Source organism: Herpailurus yagouaroundi, unplaced genomic scaffold (genome assembly GCF_014898765.1).
Source record: "Herpailurus yagouaroundi ecotype Mexico unplaced genomic scaffold, PumYag 28, whole genome shotgun sequence".
Taxonomy (NCBI): domain Eukaryota; kingdom Metazoa; phylum Chordata; class Mammalia; order Carnivora; family Felidae; genus Herpailurus; species Herpailurus yagouaroundi.
This window is the reverse complement of record NW_024412376.1, coordinates 34,468,394-34,487,373: the sequence shown is the minus strand read 5'-3', so window position 1 is coordinate 34,487,373 and position 18,980 is coordinate 34,468,394. Positions and strand designations below refer to the sequence as shown.

Below are 18,980 nucleotides of genomic sequence, written 5' to 3'. Positions count from 1 at the left end.
AACTGCTAATTAATGTATTCAGTAAAAAGAACAAGGACTTTGGAGCCAAAGATTCAAATTATGGTTTTAGCACTGACTTTTGGTATGTTTCCCAATATCTTTGCACTTCAGTTTTTCTCATCTGTAAAATGACAAAAATTATACTACATGGCAAGCACTTAATAAATGCACACATCCTGGTCCTAGAAATAGCTATGCCTTTTAGCTCCCATCAAGCTATATGTCACAGGACTAAGGAAAGAAATGCATTAGTAAGTCACAGCTCACACTTACTTACGTGCTTACCGTGGCACTGTTCTAAGGGCTTTACAGGTATTATTAGCTCATTTAATTCTCACAGCCATGAGAGACGAGGTAGCTTGCTCTTAGATCCCCCTTTGCAAGATCAGTATACAGGGCCAGAGAGATTAGGTAACTTTGCTCTCGTAACCTTGTCTAGTTCTGCATCTAAAATCACATGGTTAGTAAACAGCACACGGGGGGTTAAAACTAAGGCAAATACAAACGTATCATTCTGAAAAGTATGTCTTTTGCAAACAAGATTCTTAGCAATATGGAGTTCAAACATAAAATGCGATGTAACAATTTGATATAACTACCTTGTATGGATGCTTTTTCCCCAGATCCTGGTGATAAGGAATCTCCAAGACTTTCTTTAAGAGATGACGATGATAGACTTGTTAACCATGGATCCTGTTCAAAAAAAAAAAAAAAAAAAAGAAAAAGAGTATTTACTATGTAAGTTTACTTCTTAAGATTTGTGTGGGACAATAGCATTATTAAGACTATTTCATAACTCTGAAATCGGCCTTATGAGGAGTTTGCAGATGAAACACCAAAAGCATTAAGCCTGTGGAGGCTAATATGCTTTACTTTCAAACATTGATGTCTTGATCATTAACAGGGGTCACTAAAGAGTTTTTCTAGCTCTTTCATGGGCATCTCGATATTTGTTTTTAGCAATTTTCAAAACTCTTGCTCTCAAATCAGATCTCATAAGTATTTGAGACAAAGATTTGATATCTTTTTCTCTAATTCTTATTTCTAAGAAGGTATGAAGAGAGTAGAACAAAAACCCTTGGTGTCAAATGTCCAAATAAAAGCCATTTATAAAACCAAGTAGACAACAACTACCAAATATTTAGATAGAAAAAGTGCATAGACTCCACACACTTGAGTTTTCCTCACAATTCTGAAAATTATATCTGAAGTGAAATAATTAATATTTGTATGTCTGCACCATAATCTAGCCTAAAGTTGATGGCATCATAATGTAAGAGTTTGACTTTACTGCATAAGTAACAAATTCTATTTTTCTTTCCCACGATATTTTATGGGAACAAAGACAATTATTTACCAAAAGCAAGAAGCAGAAACTATCTGAGAAAATGGCAGAAGGGCTGACACACGGCAATCTACTTTGAGAGACAAAGCTCTGCCAGAGGAGACTGGCAAGTTAGTAGATTTTTGCCTGAGTTCATTCACCCATCCTTGCGGCCCAAGTGGTAGAAGGTTGCAGCCTCACCAGGCTGGCTTAAAGGGAGAGGGCACGGAGTTTGGGACTATAAAGTCAGCCAGTAAATTTGAGGAAGAGCTGCAGTGGCACGAACCCCAACATTTGTTTATAAAATTCGTCCCAAACCCTTGGTTCATCTATGCATGGCACAGGGACGACATCGGAAGATCCTGTAAAATCAGAGCAATTAGAAACCAAAAGAACTAAGCAGAGATTTCTGTTGATATCCATGGCAAGGGAGACAGACTTGGCAATTTGACGTTTATTTATTTTTGAGACAGAGAGAGACAGAGCATGAACGGGGGAGGGTCAGAGAGAGGGAGACACAGAATCTGAAACAGGCTCCAGGCTCTGAGCTGTCAGCACAGAGCCCGATGCGGGGCTCGAACTCATGGACCGCGAGATCATGACCTGAGCCGAACTCGGCCGCCTAACCGACTGAGCCACCCAGGCGCCCCCAGACTTGGCAATTTGAGTCCAGCCACAATATCTGTACACTAAAACACATGTTCAGAGGAACATAACAGACTCTAGAATCTCTATAACATATTGTTCATAATATACCGTATTCAGTCAAAAAGTTTCTAGATAGGTGAAGAAATGGAAAATGGTGACTCATATTTATGAAAACAAAAACAAAAATAATAAAAACAGCCCTTGGGGGGCACCTGGGTATCTCATTCGGTTAAGTGTCCGACTTCAGCTCAGGTCATGATCTCATGGTTCATGAGTTAGAGCCACGCATGGGGTTCAGTGCTAACAGCTCAGAGCCTGGAACCTGCTTCAGATTCTGTGTCTCCCTCTCTCTGCCCCTCCCCTGCTCACACTCTGTCTCTCTCTGTCTTTAAAAAAAAAAAAAAAAAAAAAAATTAAAAACAAACGAACAAGCAAAACAGTCCTTAGGAGTCAAGCTAGAGATGACCCAGATGTTGCAATTAACAAATGAGGACTTTAAATAGGTATTAAAAATATTTTCAAGCACTTAGAGGAAATGCATGCATGGAAGTTGACTAGATGGGGATCTTATTAAATATATGAAAAATAAATAAAAAAACCAATGGACACTATAGAGTTGGAAACTATAATACTAAAATAAAACATCTGCTGGGTAGACAACAGCAGATCAGGGATGGCAAAAATGGGCAGTGTACTCAACGACAGACCAATACATTGTTCAATCTGAATAACAAAGGGAAGAAAGACTGAAGAAACATGAACAGAATTTTAGAGACTGAATGAGACATATCAAAGATTTCAATACTAAAAAGAAGAAAAGAAAACTAGGGCAGGAAAAAAATACATAAAAACTTTCCATTTTCAAAGAAAGTATCAGTTTATAGATCCTGAAAGCTCAGTGAAACCCAAACAGAATAAATATTAAAAAACAAAACACACATCGGGCACCTCGGTGGCTCAGTCGGTTAAGCGTCCGACTCTTGGTTTCAGCTCAAGTCATGATCTCACAGTTTCGTGGGATTGAGCACCACATCGGGCTCTGTGCTGGCAGTGCAGAGGCTACTTGGAATTCTCTCTCTCCCTTTCTCTCTCTGCCCCTCCCTCACTTGTGCTGTCTCTCTCTCTCTCTCTCAAAGTAAATAAATGGATAAAAATTAAAAAAAAAAAAAAACACGCATCTAGTTACCTTGCAGTCAAACTATTGTAATAAAAAACTTTTTTGAAAAAAATCTTGAAAACATTTTGCCGGAAAAAAGAAAACATACATGGGAAGACAACAAAATGAATTATTGCTGATTTCACACCGGAAATAATACCGGCCAGGAACAATGGAAACTGATAAAGAGCTGGGGGAATGGGGTTGATGAGAAAGGAACTGTCATCAGCCTAGATGTATATACTCAGCTAAGCTGACCCACAGTTCCCGGGTTTGAGCCCCACTTTGGGCTCTGTGCTGACAGCTAAACCTGGAGCCTGTTTCGGATTCTGTGGCTCCCTCTTTCTCTGCCCTCCCCTGCTCATGCTCTCTCTCTCTCAAAAATACATAAACATTAAAATTGTTTTTAAATGAAGATGAAATAAATATTTTTTAGATAAGTAGGATCGAGAGAACCCATCACTAGCAAACCTGCATTACAAGAAATATAAAAATAAGTTCTTAAAATTGAAGGGAAATAATACCAGAAAGTAATCTGGCTCTATAGGAAGGAATAAAGATCCTTAGAAATGGTAGACACATTTAAGAAAACTGTAAATATTTATTCTTTTTTTTCTTTTAATTCCTTAAAAGTCAAAGACAAAAAAGTTTTTTTAAAGGAAAATTGTAACACTGTATTGTGGGAATTATGTGATATGTAAATGCAGTGTTTATGACAACAATAACAGGATGGATGAGGGAATACATGGAACTACACTATGACAAGATTTCTATATTAAATATGAAATAGTACAGTACTGACACTAGGTAGATTGTGAGAATTTATATCTGCATCTTGTAATCCACAGAGCAACTACTAAAAATATAACACAAATAGGTACAGTTAAAAAGGCAATAGAGGAATCAAAATTGGAAACTAAAACCTATGTGATTAACTCTCAAGGAAAAAAAAGAAAAAAAAGTCAGGGAAAATGTTACAGAGGAACGACAATGACAGCACTAACTTAAAAAACAAAACAAAACAGATAAATAGAAAACACACAGCAACAGATTGGTCCTAAATTAAAAGTAAATGGACTAAGCACTCCCAAATGGACAATAATTAAAAAGAAGACTGTCAGGTTTGATTAAAAAAAAAAAAAAGTGACAGTTTTTTATAACCTAACAGTTATTATAAAAGAATTATTATAAAAATTATATAAAAAAGAAAAAGTCACAAATAGTTTGCAGAGAATGATACAAGATAAACTATGCAAACACCAGTAGTAAGAAAGCTGAAATATTAGACAAATCAAACTGCAAGATAAGGAGAATTACCAGAGGAAGAAACATTTCATAATGTAAATAGGGTCAAGACATAATAATGATAAATGTGTATGTGCCTAATAGAGTCATAAAATACTGATAGAACTAAAGGGAAGAACAGACAAATTCACAAACATAACTGGAGATTTTAACACTGTTGGTACTTGGTAAACCAGCCAGACAAAAAAATCAGTGAGGATAGAGAAGATCTCAGTGACACCACCAGCCACCTTGACCAAACAAATTATAGAACAGTATATCCAACAGCTGCAACACTTACATCTTCTGTAAATGCAAATGGAATTTTCACAAGATACACTTAGGCTGATCCATAAAAAAAATCTAAAAAAATCTGTAAAATGTGAAATTATGTAAGATATAGTCTCTGATCATAACAAACTAAATTACAAATCAATACAAAATTACGTATAGAAAAAAATCCAGATATTTGAAAGTAAAATCACTCACCACAAATTAACCAATCAGCCAAAAATGAAATCACAAAGGAAATTAGAAAATATATTTAAAAGAAATGATAATGAAAATAAAAGGTATTAAAATTTGGGTGCTGCTAAAGCAGTGCAGAGAGGGAAATTTATAGCATTCAAAGGTTTTAATAGAAAGGATGAAAGGCTTAAAATCAATGAATACATTTTCCAACTTATGGGTATGCAAATTAAACCAAAACAAAGTAAAAGAAAAAAAAAGGAAGAAAAAAAAAATGAAGAGTGAAAATCAGTGAAATTGGAAACAAACAACAGAGAAAACTGACAAAGCCAAAGTTGGTTCTTAGAAAAGTTAATAAAACTGGATGATGCTTATCAAGATATTACAAGAAAGACAGAAAACATAATCTATATATTAGAAATAAAAGATGGAATGTTATGATAATCTCACTATCATCAAAAGAATAAAGGAATTATCACAACCTCATGTTTATAGATTCAACATCTCAGATGAAATGGACAAATTTCTTAATAGACTTAAATTACCAAATTGATGAAATAGAAAACCTGAATACCAAAATATCTATCAAAAAATACACTTTAGGGGCGCCTGGGTGACTGAGTCGGTTAAGCGTCCGACTTCGGCTCAGGTCATGATCTCACGGTCCGTGAGTTCAAGCCCCGCGTCGGGCTCTGTGCTGACAGCTCAGAGCCTGAAGCCTGTTTCAGATTCTGTGTCTCCCTCTCTCTGACCCTGCCCCATTCATGCTCTGTCTCTCTCTGTCTCAAAAATAAATAAATGTTAAAAAAAAATAAAAAAAAAATACACTTTACTATCAAATACCTCTCCACAAAGAAAATCCCAGACAATTTCACTAGTGAATTCTCTTAATTAAAGAAAAAAAAAATGGTACCAAACTTTTAGAAAATAAAAGAGGAAGAGATACTCCCCAACTCATAGGATACCCAAGCCTGATAATAACATTATAAGGAAAAAAATATACACAGATAGCCTCTATAAGTATGGATGTGGAAATCTTAACAAAATATTAACAAATCAAATCCCACAATGAAATATTCTACTGTGATCAACCAGATCTTATCCCAGGAATGCTAAGTTTGACATATGTACATACATACGTATCATCTCCACCTTTCTCTCTCTCTCTCTCTCTCTCTCTCTCTCTCTCACACACACACACACACACACACACACACACACACACACACACACAAAAGGTAGGAGGTGAGGATGGTAAGAAAGTAAATGTCACCTTTCAAAATCTAGCTGAGACATTTGCAGGAAGGTAAGGTTGGGGGGGAAGAGGTGTGGTATCAAGCGAGAGTGTATACACAATTAAAGAGACTTGAGCATAGTAGAATGCGGATAGACACAGACCCCTCCAGTTTTTGACTTCCAGTAAAGAGCCAAAGGTTATAGACATAGAAGAGAGAAGAGCTGAACAAAAAATAGATGAGAAATCCCTGAGGAGGTGGGCTTAAAGAAGATTCAGAGCATAGTCCACAAGATCTTTATAATGAGAAATAAGGAACATTCGGATTATTAAAAATAGAAGTATCCAACATACCCAGAAATAACATAAGAGTTTTATGTTATGGGCTATGTTATAATCAGTAAGGTGAATGTAGTCTTCTCAAGATCACCCAGCAATGTGGAAATACTTTATGACCCAATGCTAAGAGACAAAGAAAAAGTAGGATACAAATTACGTTATGACAAGTATGCTAAAACAGGTATAGGAAAGTAGCCTAGAGGGGAATAAGAATGATGAATGTAGTTGTTATTAAATGGTGCGATTATGGGTTGATATTTCATTTGATTAAATCTTGTCATAATATGATGTTAGTTTAAAAACTTTAGGAATACCTTCTTTTTTTTTTTTTTTTTTTAAGCAAGGGATGCAGAAATGCTAGCAGGGAGCATCTAAAGTTAGGTGTCAGTACCACTTTGAAGAGTGTTCCCTCAAAATTTCATCCAGAACCTCAGAATGTGATCTTACTTGAAAACAAGGTGTCTGCAAAAGGAATTAGTGAAGATGAGAACATAGTGGATTAGGTGGGCCCTAAATACAATGACTGGTGTCCTTTTAAGAGAAAAGAGAGGGAAACACTGAGACACAGGGAAGAAGAGAAGGCCACATGATGATGACGGCAGGGATGGAAGTGAGGCAGCTCTAAGCCACGGAGCGCCAAAGACTGCTGGCAACCGACAGACGCTGGAAGAAACGAGGAAGAATTCTTCCCTGGAGCCTCCGGAGGGAACACGGCCCTGCCCATAACTTGATTTTGAACTTCTGACCTCCAGAATGGAGACAGTAAATTTCTGTTGTTTTAAGTCATCCAATTCATGGCAATTTGTTACAGTAGCTACGGTAAACTGACACAAAACCCACGTGGGCAATTAGTTTTACTAAATATAAAAAAATACCAGTTTGATTACACCCTCTTTTCTTCTCCTGATTTCAGAACAAATTAGGAAATAGCACCTTGAGCTCAGATAGATTTATATCAAATTGTTGGCTTTACTGGTAAAGCTAAGCTACAAAGCCAGATTTGAATCAGTAGCTTATTGTGCTCACACTTCCCCTCCGAATTGGAAGGATCCATCTGTTTAGTCCTAACATGAAGGAGGTGCTCCAGCTCCCTTTGTGCCGCCTCGAAGGGACCGGATCCTTACACGCACACCACCACAGAGGAGTGAGGAGAAAAAGAAAGAAGCTCAACCAGGTATCATTTAGTTCTTTTCCCTGATCTGCTAAAGCAGATTATGGAGAGCAAACATTCTTCCCATAATTACTCCTTCTGAACTGTTACGTGTAAGTTCACTAACCATAGTGAAAGGTGAAGAGAGGGGCCCAAGTGTTCTCCCCTAATAACAATACCTAGTGTACTCTCTGATGAAATCCTGAAGGATCACATTTACCGTATCCCCCCCAAATATGGGACATTGCCATGATCATTCAATATACACTTGCTGAGGGGTGCCTGGGTCGCACAGTCGGTTAAGTGCCTGACTCTTGATCTCGGCTCAGGTACTATTCTCACAGTTCGTGAGATCAAGCTTTGCATTGGGGGCATTGTCAGTGCACAGCCTGCTTCTGATTCACTCTCTCTCTCCCTCTGCCTCTCCACCACATTCTCTCTCTCTCAAAATAAACAAATAAACATTTAAAAAATACACACACACACACACACACACACACACACACACACACACACATTTGTTGAGTGAATAAAACCAAATGAATAAAATGACACTGGCTATACTCTTCTTAGCCATAAGTTATAAAATTCAAAGATATGTGACTAAAACTATAAATTAAAAAAAATTGTTTACTTATTTTTGCAAGAGAGAGACAGAGTGCAAGCAGGGGAGAAACAGAGACAGAGGGAGACAGAATCTGAAGCAGGCTCCAGGCTCTGAGCTGTCAGCATAAGCCCGACATGGGGCTCGAGCCCACAAACCATGAGAGCATGACCTGAGTTGAAGTTGGACACTTAACCGACTGAGCCACCCCAGGCACCCCTAAAACTATAAATTCTGAACAATTAAAGACAGACATTATTGCATAGACTCAAAAGGGCAACTTCTTTTTTTCACATTTACTTTCCCTGAAATTGGATGGTGCATCTTATAATTACTGCTGGATTACAGATTCATTGTCAGAGTTTTCTTCTTTCTTCGCAGTACATAAAATAATGTTATGTACATCTGTGTTATATCTTACAGTTGGAGCTTTAGATTCAATGGAATACTGTATATTATTAAAAACATCTTTAAATTATTTCCTTGTCAAAATAAATCAAAATAAGTAATTTCTCTATCAAGTGCTGAAAAGAACATGTAACACACACACACACACACACACACACACACACACACACACACACAAATTCTCTTCTTCGTAATCAGATGCAAAGTCCTGAGTTCAAGAACAAATTCAGCAGTTGCACAGTAGCACTAACCTCAGGATCTAGGTTTTCCGAGAATGCTTTTTTCTCAGCTTCTAGTTGTCCGTCATTTAGCACTGGGAGGGGGGAAGGTGCAGAATGTGGCTCTAATTCTTCACGGAGAGCAGTTGTTTTATCTTCTCCTGGCCCATCTTTCTCCTCCTTGTGGCTGTGTGTTTTCAACATGCTCCGTGGCCGAGGTGAAGGCCTGAAGTGGTTGTCTGCTTCAAGGCTGCTGTTGTTTTCTGCCAAAAAATAAAGTGTTTTAAGGTGAGCATACCAAAAAAATGACCATGACTTCAATTACACCCTAAGGTGCTGCCATACTTCCCTCCTGTGTCCATGCACCTTAGCTCTCTTCCCTGGACAGTCCAGAAGCCCACAACCCTTCTCTACACAGAGCTCCAGGAAGCACAAATGAGCCATAGTTCAAGGTCGATTTTTTTTTTTCTTTTCAAAGTAGCTACCATCCTGGAAGTAACTAGTTTACTTTTGTGAGAAGTTGACTCTTCAAGTTTATGAACTCTCATAGTCAAAAAAATAACAACTAAAAACCAAAACACCAACGGTGCCCCAGTTTCTGCCTCTATGGGGGTTCATGCATAAACCTTGAGTGAATGTCTGCTGTCAGGCCCTGAACACAGTACATTGCTGGACTTCATAATCAAGACAGCGACAATGACCCTGTCCAAGGATTTACACATTTGGAGGGGAGATGATTCTAAACAAAAGAAATTGTAAGAGCAAGGTAAGTTGCGTCACAAGCATGAAGATGATGTGGGTACCGGGGACAGGAGCGCTACTCTCATTGCAGAGAGGAACGAAGAACTACATTTGTGAACTGTGTTCTTTTGAGTCCATAAAACCTCTCCACAGTTGTTAAAGCGTCTGAGTTACTATTTCCCTTACTTCCAAGTTTAAAACGACAATGTAATGCTGCTATACTTCCAGCCCTCAAAGGTAAGAAAGCGTTTTACGTAAACTTCTTGCTTAAATGTTACCTGTTATACATATTCGTTTCTCCATTGTTCTACCAGTGCTTTCTTCTGACAAACTTCAAAACTGAAGTAATCAACACCTTCCTCCTCGTTAGCTATAAATGGGCTTATGAATGCTGCTAGAAGATTCCGTCACCATACCAAGCTGGCACCACTATAAATGTTTTATTGCCAATTTTAGCTATGTTCTCAACTCGGGCCAAATGTTCAAGCCATCCTGGATTCCTCCTCATGTTCCCCTTATGTCCGAAGCATCAGGACCCCCTGTTGAGTCTTCTTGCTAAATCTCTCTTTTACCCCACTTTCCACATCCCCGCCATCAGCAACTCATTTGCTCTCTCCTCAGAGATATTTACAAAATGCAAATCAGATCACATCACTCTTCCCCACAAAATTCCCCAATGGCTCCCCAGCATCCAATCCTACCGAATAAAAGCTTAATTGCCTCTGAACGGTATAAAAGGTCTCATGGTCTTCTGCCTGGCTACCAGCGCTGCCTTGTCTCCTGGTACACCCACTGTGTAGTCTGTGTTCCTGAAATACTCGGCTCACTGCTCTCTTGGGGCTGCGCCACAGACCCTCCTGCTACCATACCTTTACCCAAGCTGATCCCTCTGCCTAGAATGTCCGCCTGCTGCTTCTTCTCCTGACAAATGCTTGCATGCCATTCGAGCCTCAGTGTAAGCGGAATATTGTATAATGCCTGAAAGAAGGGGCTGAGTCAGTTTTTTTTTTTTTTTTACTGTGATAAGAACACTTAACAAGGGATCTTACCCTCTTAGCAAATTTTAAGTGCATAATACAGTATTGTCAACTAAAGGATCCGTGTCGTACAGCAGCCCTCTAGAACGTTTCATCTTGCCTGAGGGAAACTTTACACCTGTTGAATAGCAAATGCCCTTTTCCTCTCCCCAAAGGCCGTGGCCACTACCCTTCTACCTGCTCTCTGGATGAGTTTGTCTATTTAAGATATTTCATGTTTGAACCTTGGCTCTGACAGTCATTGGCACCATACTCTTACACAATCATATAACCTCCACATACCTCAGTTTTCCCGTCGGTAACATGAGTTAAGAATTCCTAAGGCACCTGTGGGACCTGAGTAAGAAAATACATATAAAGTGTATGGTACTCAATGAACATTGATAACTCTGGTAAACTATTCCCTTCCTTTTTCTTTCTTTGTTTGTTTTTTGGTTTTGGTTTTGGTGTGTCCATCACTCCTGTTTTCTTTGGGGTAGTCTCTCCTCTTCTCCATCCTTGTGATTCTAGTGGATTAACAAATACCTCCTCTGTACCTCAGTGAGGGGGGGGGTCCGCAATGCACCCCACCCTCCCAGCATATCACAGAAACTTCATCTCCCCCATCCACAGCAGGCGGTCAGGAGGTCAGTACTTTTCTATTTAGAGTTGAAGAATATACCTTTAAGATCACATGCGTCTATGAGGATACAATTTGGAGACTGCTAGTGGCATTCTTTCCTGCCAAGTGAAGGGATGGCTGAGACAGAGACCAAATGATTAAAAAACAAACAAACAAACAAACAGACAGACAGACAGACAAAAAACAACTGGACCAAGGGATGGAGTAACTGGGCCAGTGACAGGGGTGAGAGGAGAGAGTGAGAAGGTCTCAGAGTCAGGGAGGAAAGACAGAAGTGGAGAGAATCCAGATGACATAAAAGGACTCTCTCTAAACTTAATCACACCTAAAGAGAGGTCTTCTGACATTCATGCTCAATTAAGTGATAAATTCCTCTTTCCACTGAAGTCTGAACTGAGTCATTTGCAACCAAGACTTCTGACTATGGGTACTATTATTTGTCAGTTATTACTATTATTGCCATTTCCAGGAAGACTTCCCTGATGCCCTCAAGTAAACTTAGGTGCCTACTTTCCTTAGGTACCTTTTATATACTTTGCCATTGAATTGTAAAGTCTTTGCTATGGCTTAAATGTTTGTGTCTCCACCCTCCCCTCAAATTCTTAGGTTGAAATCCTAACCACAGAGTTGATGGCATTAGGAGGTGGGGCCTTTGGGAGGTGATCAGACCATGAGAGTGGAACTTTCATGAATGGGATTAGTGCCCTTATAAAAGAGGCTCCAGAGAGCTCCCTCACCCCTTCTACCACACAGAGATACGATCAGAAGTCTGAGACCCAGAAGAGGGTTCTGTCTCATCTGACCATGCTGGTACTGTGATCTCAGACTGCTAGCTTCCAGAACTGTGAGAAATAGGTTTCTGTCATTTAAAACCCATCCAGTCTATGGTGCCTTGATACAGTGGTCCAAATGGACTATGACAGTCTTGGAGGATTGGTATTAGGTCTTTATAATGTCGTATTCTCAGTTATCATCACAGCACTTGTAACATTATGGAAAGAAAACTATATTCACAATAAATATGTGTGGAGAAATAAATTGATCTGCTTAAGAGCAAATGCTAAATAATAAAATAAATAATAAAAGCACTTAGAAAAGTGCTGAATTTCCACCAGATTGTTCTAAACACTTCAAATATATAAACCCACTTAATTGTCTCAAACCTGTAGCACACGTTCAACTATTCTGCCCAATTCACAGACAAATAAATGAGGAACAAAGAGGTTGTACACCCATGATCATAAACTCTAGCTTGTGGGATTAAAACAAGAGCACCCTGACTCTGAAGTTCATGCCTTTAGTCATTTTAATGTTAAAATAAAAACAACATACCCTGTAAAAATTACTTTCTACAATCACTGCCCATGTGACATTTGCTTGAAGAAATGAGAATCTACTTTTTCCAAAAGCCAACCAAGAGCAAAGGAAACTTTCAGATTCTAATATTTTTATAAAGCATTAATTGCTACTTAGCAATGTCTCACCACATTAAAAATATTAAGCTCTAGGGGTGCTTGGGTGGCTCAGTCGGTTAAGTGTCCAACTTCAGCTCAGGTCATGATCTCGTGGTCCGTGAGTTCAAGCCCCGAATCGGGCTCTGTGCTGACAGCTCAGAGCCTGGAGCCTCCTCTGGATTCTGTGTCTCCCTCTCTCTCTCTGTCCCTCCCCCACTCACACTCTTGTCTCTTTCTGTTTCTCAAAATGAAATGTTAAAAAAAATTTTTTTAAATATTAAGTTCCAAATTTGTAAGAAAAAGAGTCTAAAAATTTAGAGAGGGATAAAGCTTAACCCGTGAACCACATTCTTTCTTTCAGGAATGAGTCATTCATTTATTCATTTATACGTTAAAATACTCACTGAATTGTATATGCCAGGCACTGACCACTAGCCTCAATTTTTTTCTTCAATCTGAAGAGGCTAGGAATAATGACTTTAATATACTTTATACCACAATTCCACTTCTAGAAGTATTGTCAATTCAGACAGAAAAAAATACTTCTATACGTTTTCAAAATGCTTTCTTTTATAATGAAATGTAAATGATTACCGGTTTTTGGTAACTAGTTTTACATTACATATAGTGAATTGCAAATGGCTAATGACTTTAAAAATAAGGTATTGCACATTTGTGTATAGTGTTTAGAATCCTGGTGCCATCTTGTGGTTTAAGAAAAGTATTTCTTTATTCATTTTAGCTTGTCACAGGTTTTTAAAAAAGGTATTAAATAGGTGGATTATTGATGATTATCTACCATAAAGTTCTAATTATATGCTTCTATCTACATCAGACCAAGTTTTAGCTTCTGTGTGTTTATACTTTCTTATTTACCTAATGAAAAGCTTTGCAGAATCAAGTCAAATAGGATAAATATAATCCATAAAAATAGACTTCCAAATTCACTAGGACTAGGAAACACTGTCTACTCTATCCTTCTTAAAGATCTCTCATGCATATTTCTTTCTGAATGGCTCCAACAAGTTCTCTCATAAAGAAATTACTTTAAAACTTCCATATTTCTGTGTTTTTCCAATGATACAAATGAACAAACTGTAGGCTGTGTTTTGGGAAATGGTGAACTACTGGATAGTTGCCAAGTTCCCTTATGTTCCCTTTCCCTTCATTTTTGATGCTATTCAGTACACTGGGAAGGTACATTTCAGCACTTTAATTCTGTTTCATTAGGCCTTGTGCTTATATTTTTGTAGACTTACATAGTTTCTCAGGCACACTTCCATAGAGTCTCAAAATGATTCTGTAGAACAAGAAGAACAGGTTTCATCCTCCTCCTCATAAAGACAATAAGGCTTACCCTATTTGCCAAGGTCACCTGTAATTAACACACGGTGGCTTTTTTCCTGCTCTGTTCATATCTTCTTATTTGAAGGTTAATGGGATATGTCTGAAATAAAGTTCTGCCTGATGTTACCAGTGATACCTAACAGGTGAAGTAGGAAGTATTTACCAGTACAGTATTTAATGATACAAAGGAAATAGACTTTTATGAAGGTAAGTATCAACGAATATTTTTTCTATAAAACAGGAAAAAAGGGCTAAATAACAGACACCAAAGCCTTAATCTTCTATGCCCATATTTTTGTGTGGTGGCTCAGGGGGCCTCAGAGAGTCTGGCTCTTGGCTTCACATCATCTTCACTTCACTGTGCCTAGAGCTCAGGAGAATTGTGGAGAAACTACTATATTCCCAATCGCACCAGGAACTTCCCTTCAGGAAACTGAGTTTCAGTGGATTTTCCCAGGGAACAGAGAAACTAAATAGAGATTCTCTTTTCTGAAGGAAAATTGGAGGCTTCAATAACAACACCGACAACAAAACCCTCTCCCTTCAAATACTCAAATGTCAGAAAATCTTCTGGCAAATGATGGCATGGAAGTGATTGTTCGAAGGATTAGTTCTGATGCCGCTGGAACACTAATTTCTGGAGTGTAAAATGGATTAGAAAGGACTGCATTGCAGTCCACCCCTGAAAACAAAACTGAAGCCCAAAGGCCTCGCAAGGCTCGAGAAGCTTTGGGAGCCACAGTTGTGAATGACAAGGTACCCTGTCTGACCTTCTAAAAGGCACCAGCATAGATGCAAGACTGACATACAACTGGATGCCAGAACTATATGTTTTATAAATCCATTACTTTGATTGATAAGTCTAAAATTACAGGTGAGCCTAGGTGGCTCAGCCAGTTATGCAACTGACTTCGGCTCAGGTCATGATCCCACCGTTCGTGAGTTCCAGGCCTGCGTTGGGCTCCGCGCTGACAGCTCAGAGCCTGGAGCCTGCTTTGGATTCTGTGTCTCCCTCTCTCTCTGTCCCTCCTCCGCTCATACTCTGTCTCTCTGTCTCTCAAGACTGAATGAAAGTTAAAAAAAAATTGAAATTACAAAGGTAAGTCTATTTCTTAAATATTTACTAGCTACCATATAAAGATATTTTGTGATTATCTGAAAATAAATTTATAAGAACTGTGATTACACCAACCTAACAAATTACCTGAAGATGTGCTTTTGACTGGGAGACTCCTGGGTTTAGGTTTAATTTTAATTTTGTCTTTTTCGATTTCCTGGTCTTCACTTTGAGATTCAGATAAGGGAGCTCCAACCACGTCTCCACAACCATCAGGTGCCATGTCCTCATCATTTTTGACAGAGAAAGCTGGCTCATCTTTTGTCATGTCAATGTTTGATTTCTTGGTTTTCAAAAAAGATAGTTTTGGGGAATTCTTTTCTTCATCATCTGATAAATGGAAATCATTCATTTTTTTCTTATCTGAATTTTCATCTACTGAGGTATCAGAAAAATCACCTAAGGAAACTGAAAAATGGGAGAGAAAAAATGTTTTCCACAGTCTTCTTTAAAGTTGTGAAGTTTACATTAATCAAAAAGACAACCTTAAAAACTGATCTTTAAGGTTGTAACATGAACTTACAACTAGAATGGATGCAAGTCTGTTTTACCAACAGGTCTGCAGTTCTAAGACACAGCTAACTTAGGGAGTTTTTGTCGGTATTTATGAAATAAAAATTTCAATTTCATTAATTTATTCAAAACATACTTACTGAGTATGAAGAGTGTGCCAAGCCCTACACTTGCTCTGAGCATCATCCAAAGGTCCCGCAAAATAACAATGACATGGGATATTTAGGCTGGGTTTTGGACTGTAAAGCTTTTATCTGCAAATGACTTCATTATATAAAATCGAGAACATCGATAAGTGGAAGAATTTTACTGGTTATTTGCTAATTATATATTTCTTTTCCATAAAAATTTCAGAACTACAATTTCATGCATACCAGAGTATTAGCTTTTACTATGAGAAGGTTGATAAAGAATGCTAACTTAACTATATAGCAATGATTTAACTATTGTTCTGATTATTTTTAAAGACAATATCAAGAGCTATTCACTGAATATTAAAGTATAATACACTGACTTGCGAGGTTGGAATTATGTGTCTTTACACTTGAAGCCTAAAATGCTAATATTTTTATATGATCAAAGAACCAAATTAAAATACCAGTGCCGATATGTTAGGCTTTTAAAACGGAGCCCCTATTATAGCCAAAAAATCTGACTTATAAAAACCATTACAAAAGTGATTCTGATGTGCACCAAAGTTTAGCTCCACAGGCCCTAGTTTTCAATTCGCTGAAGGGTCTCATAGGGTCGACACTTGTGTCCAACATGGTTTACAACTGACAGACATCCTTTCACTGCAAACCTATCAATTAATTTACATTTTCAGTATACACGCTCAGAAATAAACAAAGACAATCATACAACTTCTTAAAAGTTGTGAATGGCTTTTTACTCATTAAAAAGTTGGAAATTTAAAACCAGTGTATTTGTAGGTATTATTTTAACGTAAGTGGTTGTTTTTGTAGGGATGGGCTAAATGCACCTAAAGAAGCAAAAAAAGGACAAGTGGTTTACTTTTCCATATTCACACATACCAATCTCATCACTGTCAAAGTCATCAGAGTATTCAGAACTTCTTTGCCTGGCTGAGCGGGCTGTAATTGCTTTTATTAGCTCATCCTGAAATGAGACAATTAAGATTAATTTCCACCCAAACAGAGAGGTCTCATATTTAGAATTAGTTCTTTAAACAAATAATGCTTGATTAACTGCTTTCAAACCCAGGTTTCATTCATATAACACATAATCCTTATGCCATGCACCCAAACCCTCAGACTCCATTGTAACACCACCGACAAGATCCCTCTCCTCATGAAGCTTACAGTTAAATTGGAGGAAACAGGCAATATCAAATAAATGAATTACAGGCTGTAATCAGGGTGGGAGAATAATAAACAAGGCAGGACTCAATTTATACAGGATTTATTACACACTGGCATTTTGGAAGAAACTGGTCCTTTTTGTGATCTTTTGTTTTAGCATATTGTGGTAATACATGTAATCCATACGGCAAACTTAGAAGCTGAGTTCAAAACAGCAGTGACTAGACAGAGAGAACTGAAATGGTATTATGTCACAACAGAAAAAAAAACTTAGATGCAAATTTAAAGTTGCTATATAACTTAACTTTTAAAAGCTGATTTAAAATTTCAAAAGCTAGTGTACTAGTCTGAAAGCCACACAGAAGAGTTGGTAACACTGGAGCCCACATATGATCTCCAAAGGAAATGCAAAATCTCCAAAGGAAGGTAGGATTTACTCCTGCATTTTACAGGGTCATTCCTAGAATCATTTTGAGTCCATCGTTACAAATACAGAGTTAACCTTGTCAAGTCACTCAAAATAAAAATGTTTTGAAATACTTTACCTGGAAAGTAGTCCTTTTCGTGACTTTTGGACTCTTTGTATAAGCCAAAGTTGTGCTAAAAACTTCATCAGACATAGTGTTTCTTTCTTTTTTTCTTTTTTAAATCTTTATAAAATGGCTAATAGGCAAGGGAAATAATTCAAATTCTGATGGTGCCTGAAATGTACAAAAAGAAATCAGACTTTTTTGCACATTTGAGAATTTCTATTACTACCCTTTAGTGCAAAGAGAAAAAAAGAGCCAACAAAAAACAATTGAGAAAAGCATCTCATATGAATATTAAGCTAATAATCACTTAAATATGTAGAGTTCTTCTAAAGAAATATAAAATTCTCACCAGTCTGTTATCAAAGAAAAGTCAAATTGAAGTTATCCTAAAATTGTTTTGCAATTATCTTAAGGATGATCAAATAAATGACTGCAACAGGTTAATATGATAAAATGTTGCCAATTAAAATACAGCATCTTATTCACCTCCCTTCCATCCCCAAAGTACATTGTCCAAGAAAGAGCCATACCTTATTTAGAAAACTACCAAGGAGACTGGCAGCATAAAAGATACACCCAAGAGCGCTACCAAAAAAGCAAAACAAAACAAAACAAAAACAAAAAAACCTTGCGTACAGTTCTAGTGAAAGACAAAGATCATAATGCTAAACTGCAATAGCGATATTTTTTTCCAGTCGCTCTTCCTTCCCATAAAAGTGCTAGTAGGGCGAGCTAAAAACAAAACGAAGCCTCCGTGATAGGCAGCATTAAAATCACTGCACAAGTGGGCCCGTGAACCTTTCTCGTGCTAGGAGTGGAGGTTCGGGCCTCCGTCACCCCGCCATCCACTGCAGCGCGCGGCCGGGGACCGCTCTTGCCAGGCCAGGTGGCACCCGGGTCCCCGCCGGCTCCGCACTGCACCACGCCGACAGACAGCCCAGGTCCCAGCACTCGACCGGCCCGTGCACACCGAACGCTGTCCCAGTCCCCTTCCTCCGAGACCCCGGGACCCGTGTTCTGTACCCACCCAGCCGATCCTGCGGTGAGCTCCCCGCTACCCTAGGGACTGAGCGCCTGGCCTTGGGCAAGAGCCTCTCGCCACAGCCTGGGCCTGCCGGCTCTAGGAGACTGTCACAGGTCTGAGCAAAGAGGAGGGACTAAAAGCGGAGATGGGAGGAGGTTGCTAGGAAACAGCGTCTCTGGGAGGAAGTGACTTCCTCACCGCCAGGTCTCTCGGGTACCCGACACCGCTCTTCCGCCTGACGCGTCGCTGGGGCAACCGCCCAGACGGAGGAAATGACGTCACCCCTTTGGGTCCTGGGGAAAGGGTGCATTGAAGCCTACAGTGCTACTGCAGTTGCCTAGGAGACAGGACCCCCAGGCTCCCACCCGGGACCAAGCCTTGCGCTTGCTAGAGGACTGAGAGCCCTTACCTCCGCCTGTTTAAGTCAAAGCACAGTC

The 18,980-nt window shown here is 38.7% G+C and overlaps 1 protein-coding gene across 4 annotated transcripts in view; it reads right to left on the bottom strand.

Moving 5' to 3' along the window:
- Window positions 1-18,680, bottom strand: part of MAP9 (microtubule associated protein 9) — a 38,511-nt gene extending 19,831 nt beyond the window's left edge. For 2 of the 4 annotated variants that reach the window (XM_040471720.1, XM_040471734.1), the window contains exons 1-6: window positions 18,547-18,680; window positions 17,532-17,687; window positions 16,699-16,783; window positions 15,239-15,559; window positions 8,867-9,096; window positions 600-693 (exon numbers count right to left, since the gene is read on the bottom strand). In XM_040471720.1, the coding sequence (XP_040327654.1) occupies window positions 600-693; window positions 8,867-9,096; window positions 15,239-15,559; window positions 16,699-16,783; window positions 17,532-17,606 (805 nt within the window). In that variant the 5' untranslated portion in view covers window positions 17,607-17,687; window positions 18,547-18,680. Of the gene's footprint in view, window positions 1-599; window positions 694-8,866; window positions 9,097-15,238; window positions 15,560-16,698; window positions 16,784-17,531; window positions 17,688-18,049; window positions 18,163-18,546 lie in introns of those variants that run through there. The other 2 variants (XM_040471740.1, XM_040471723.1) reach the window with 2 other exon arrangements.
- Window positions 18,681-18,980: the final 300 nt, after the last annotated feature.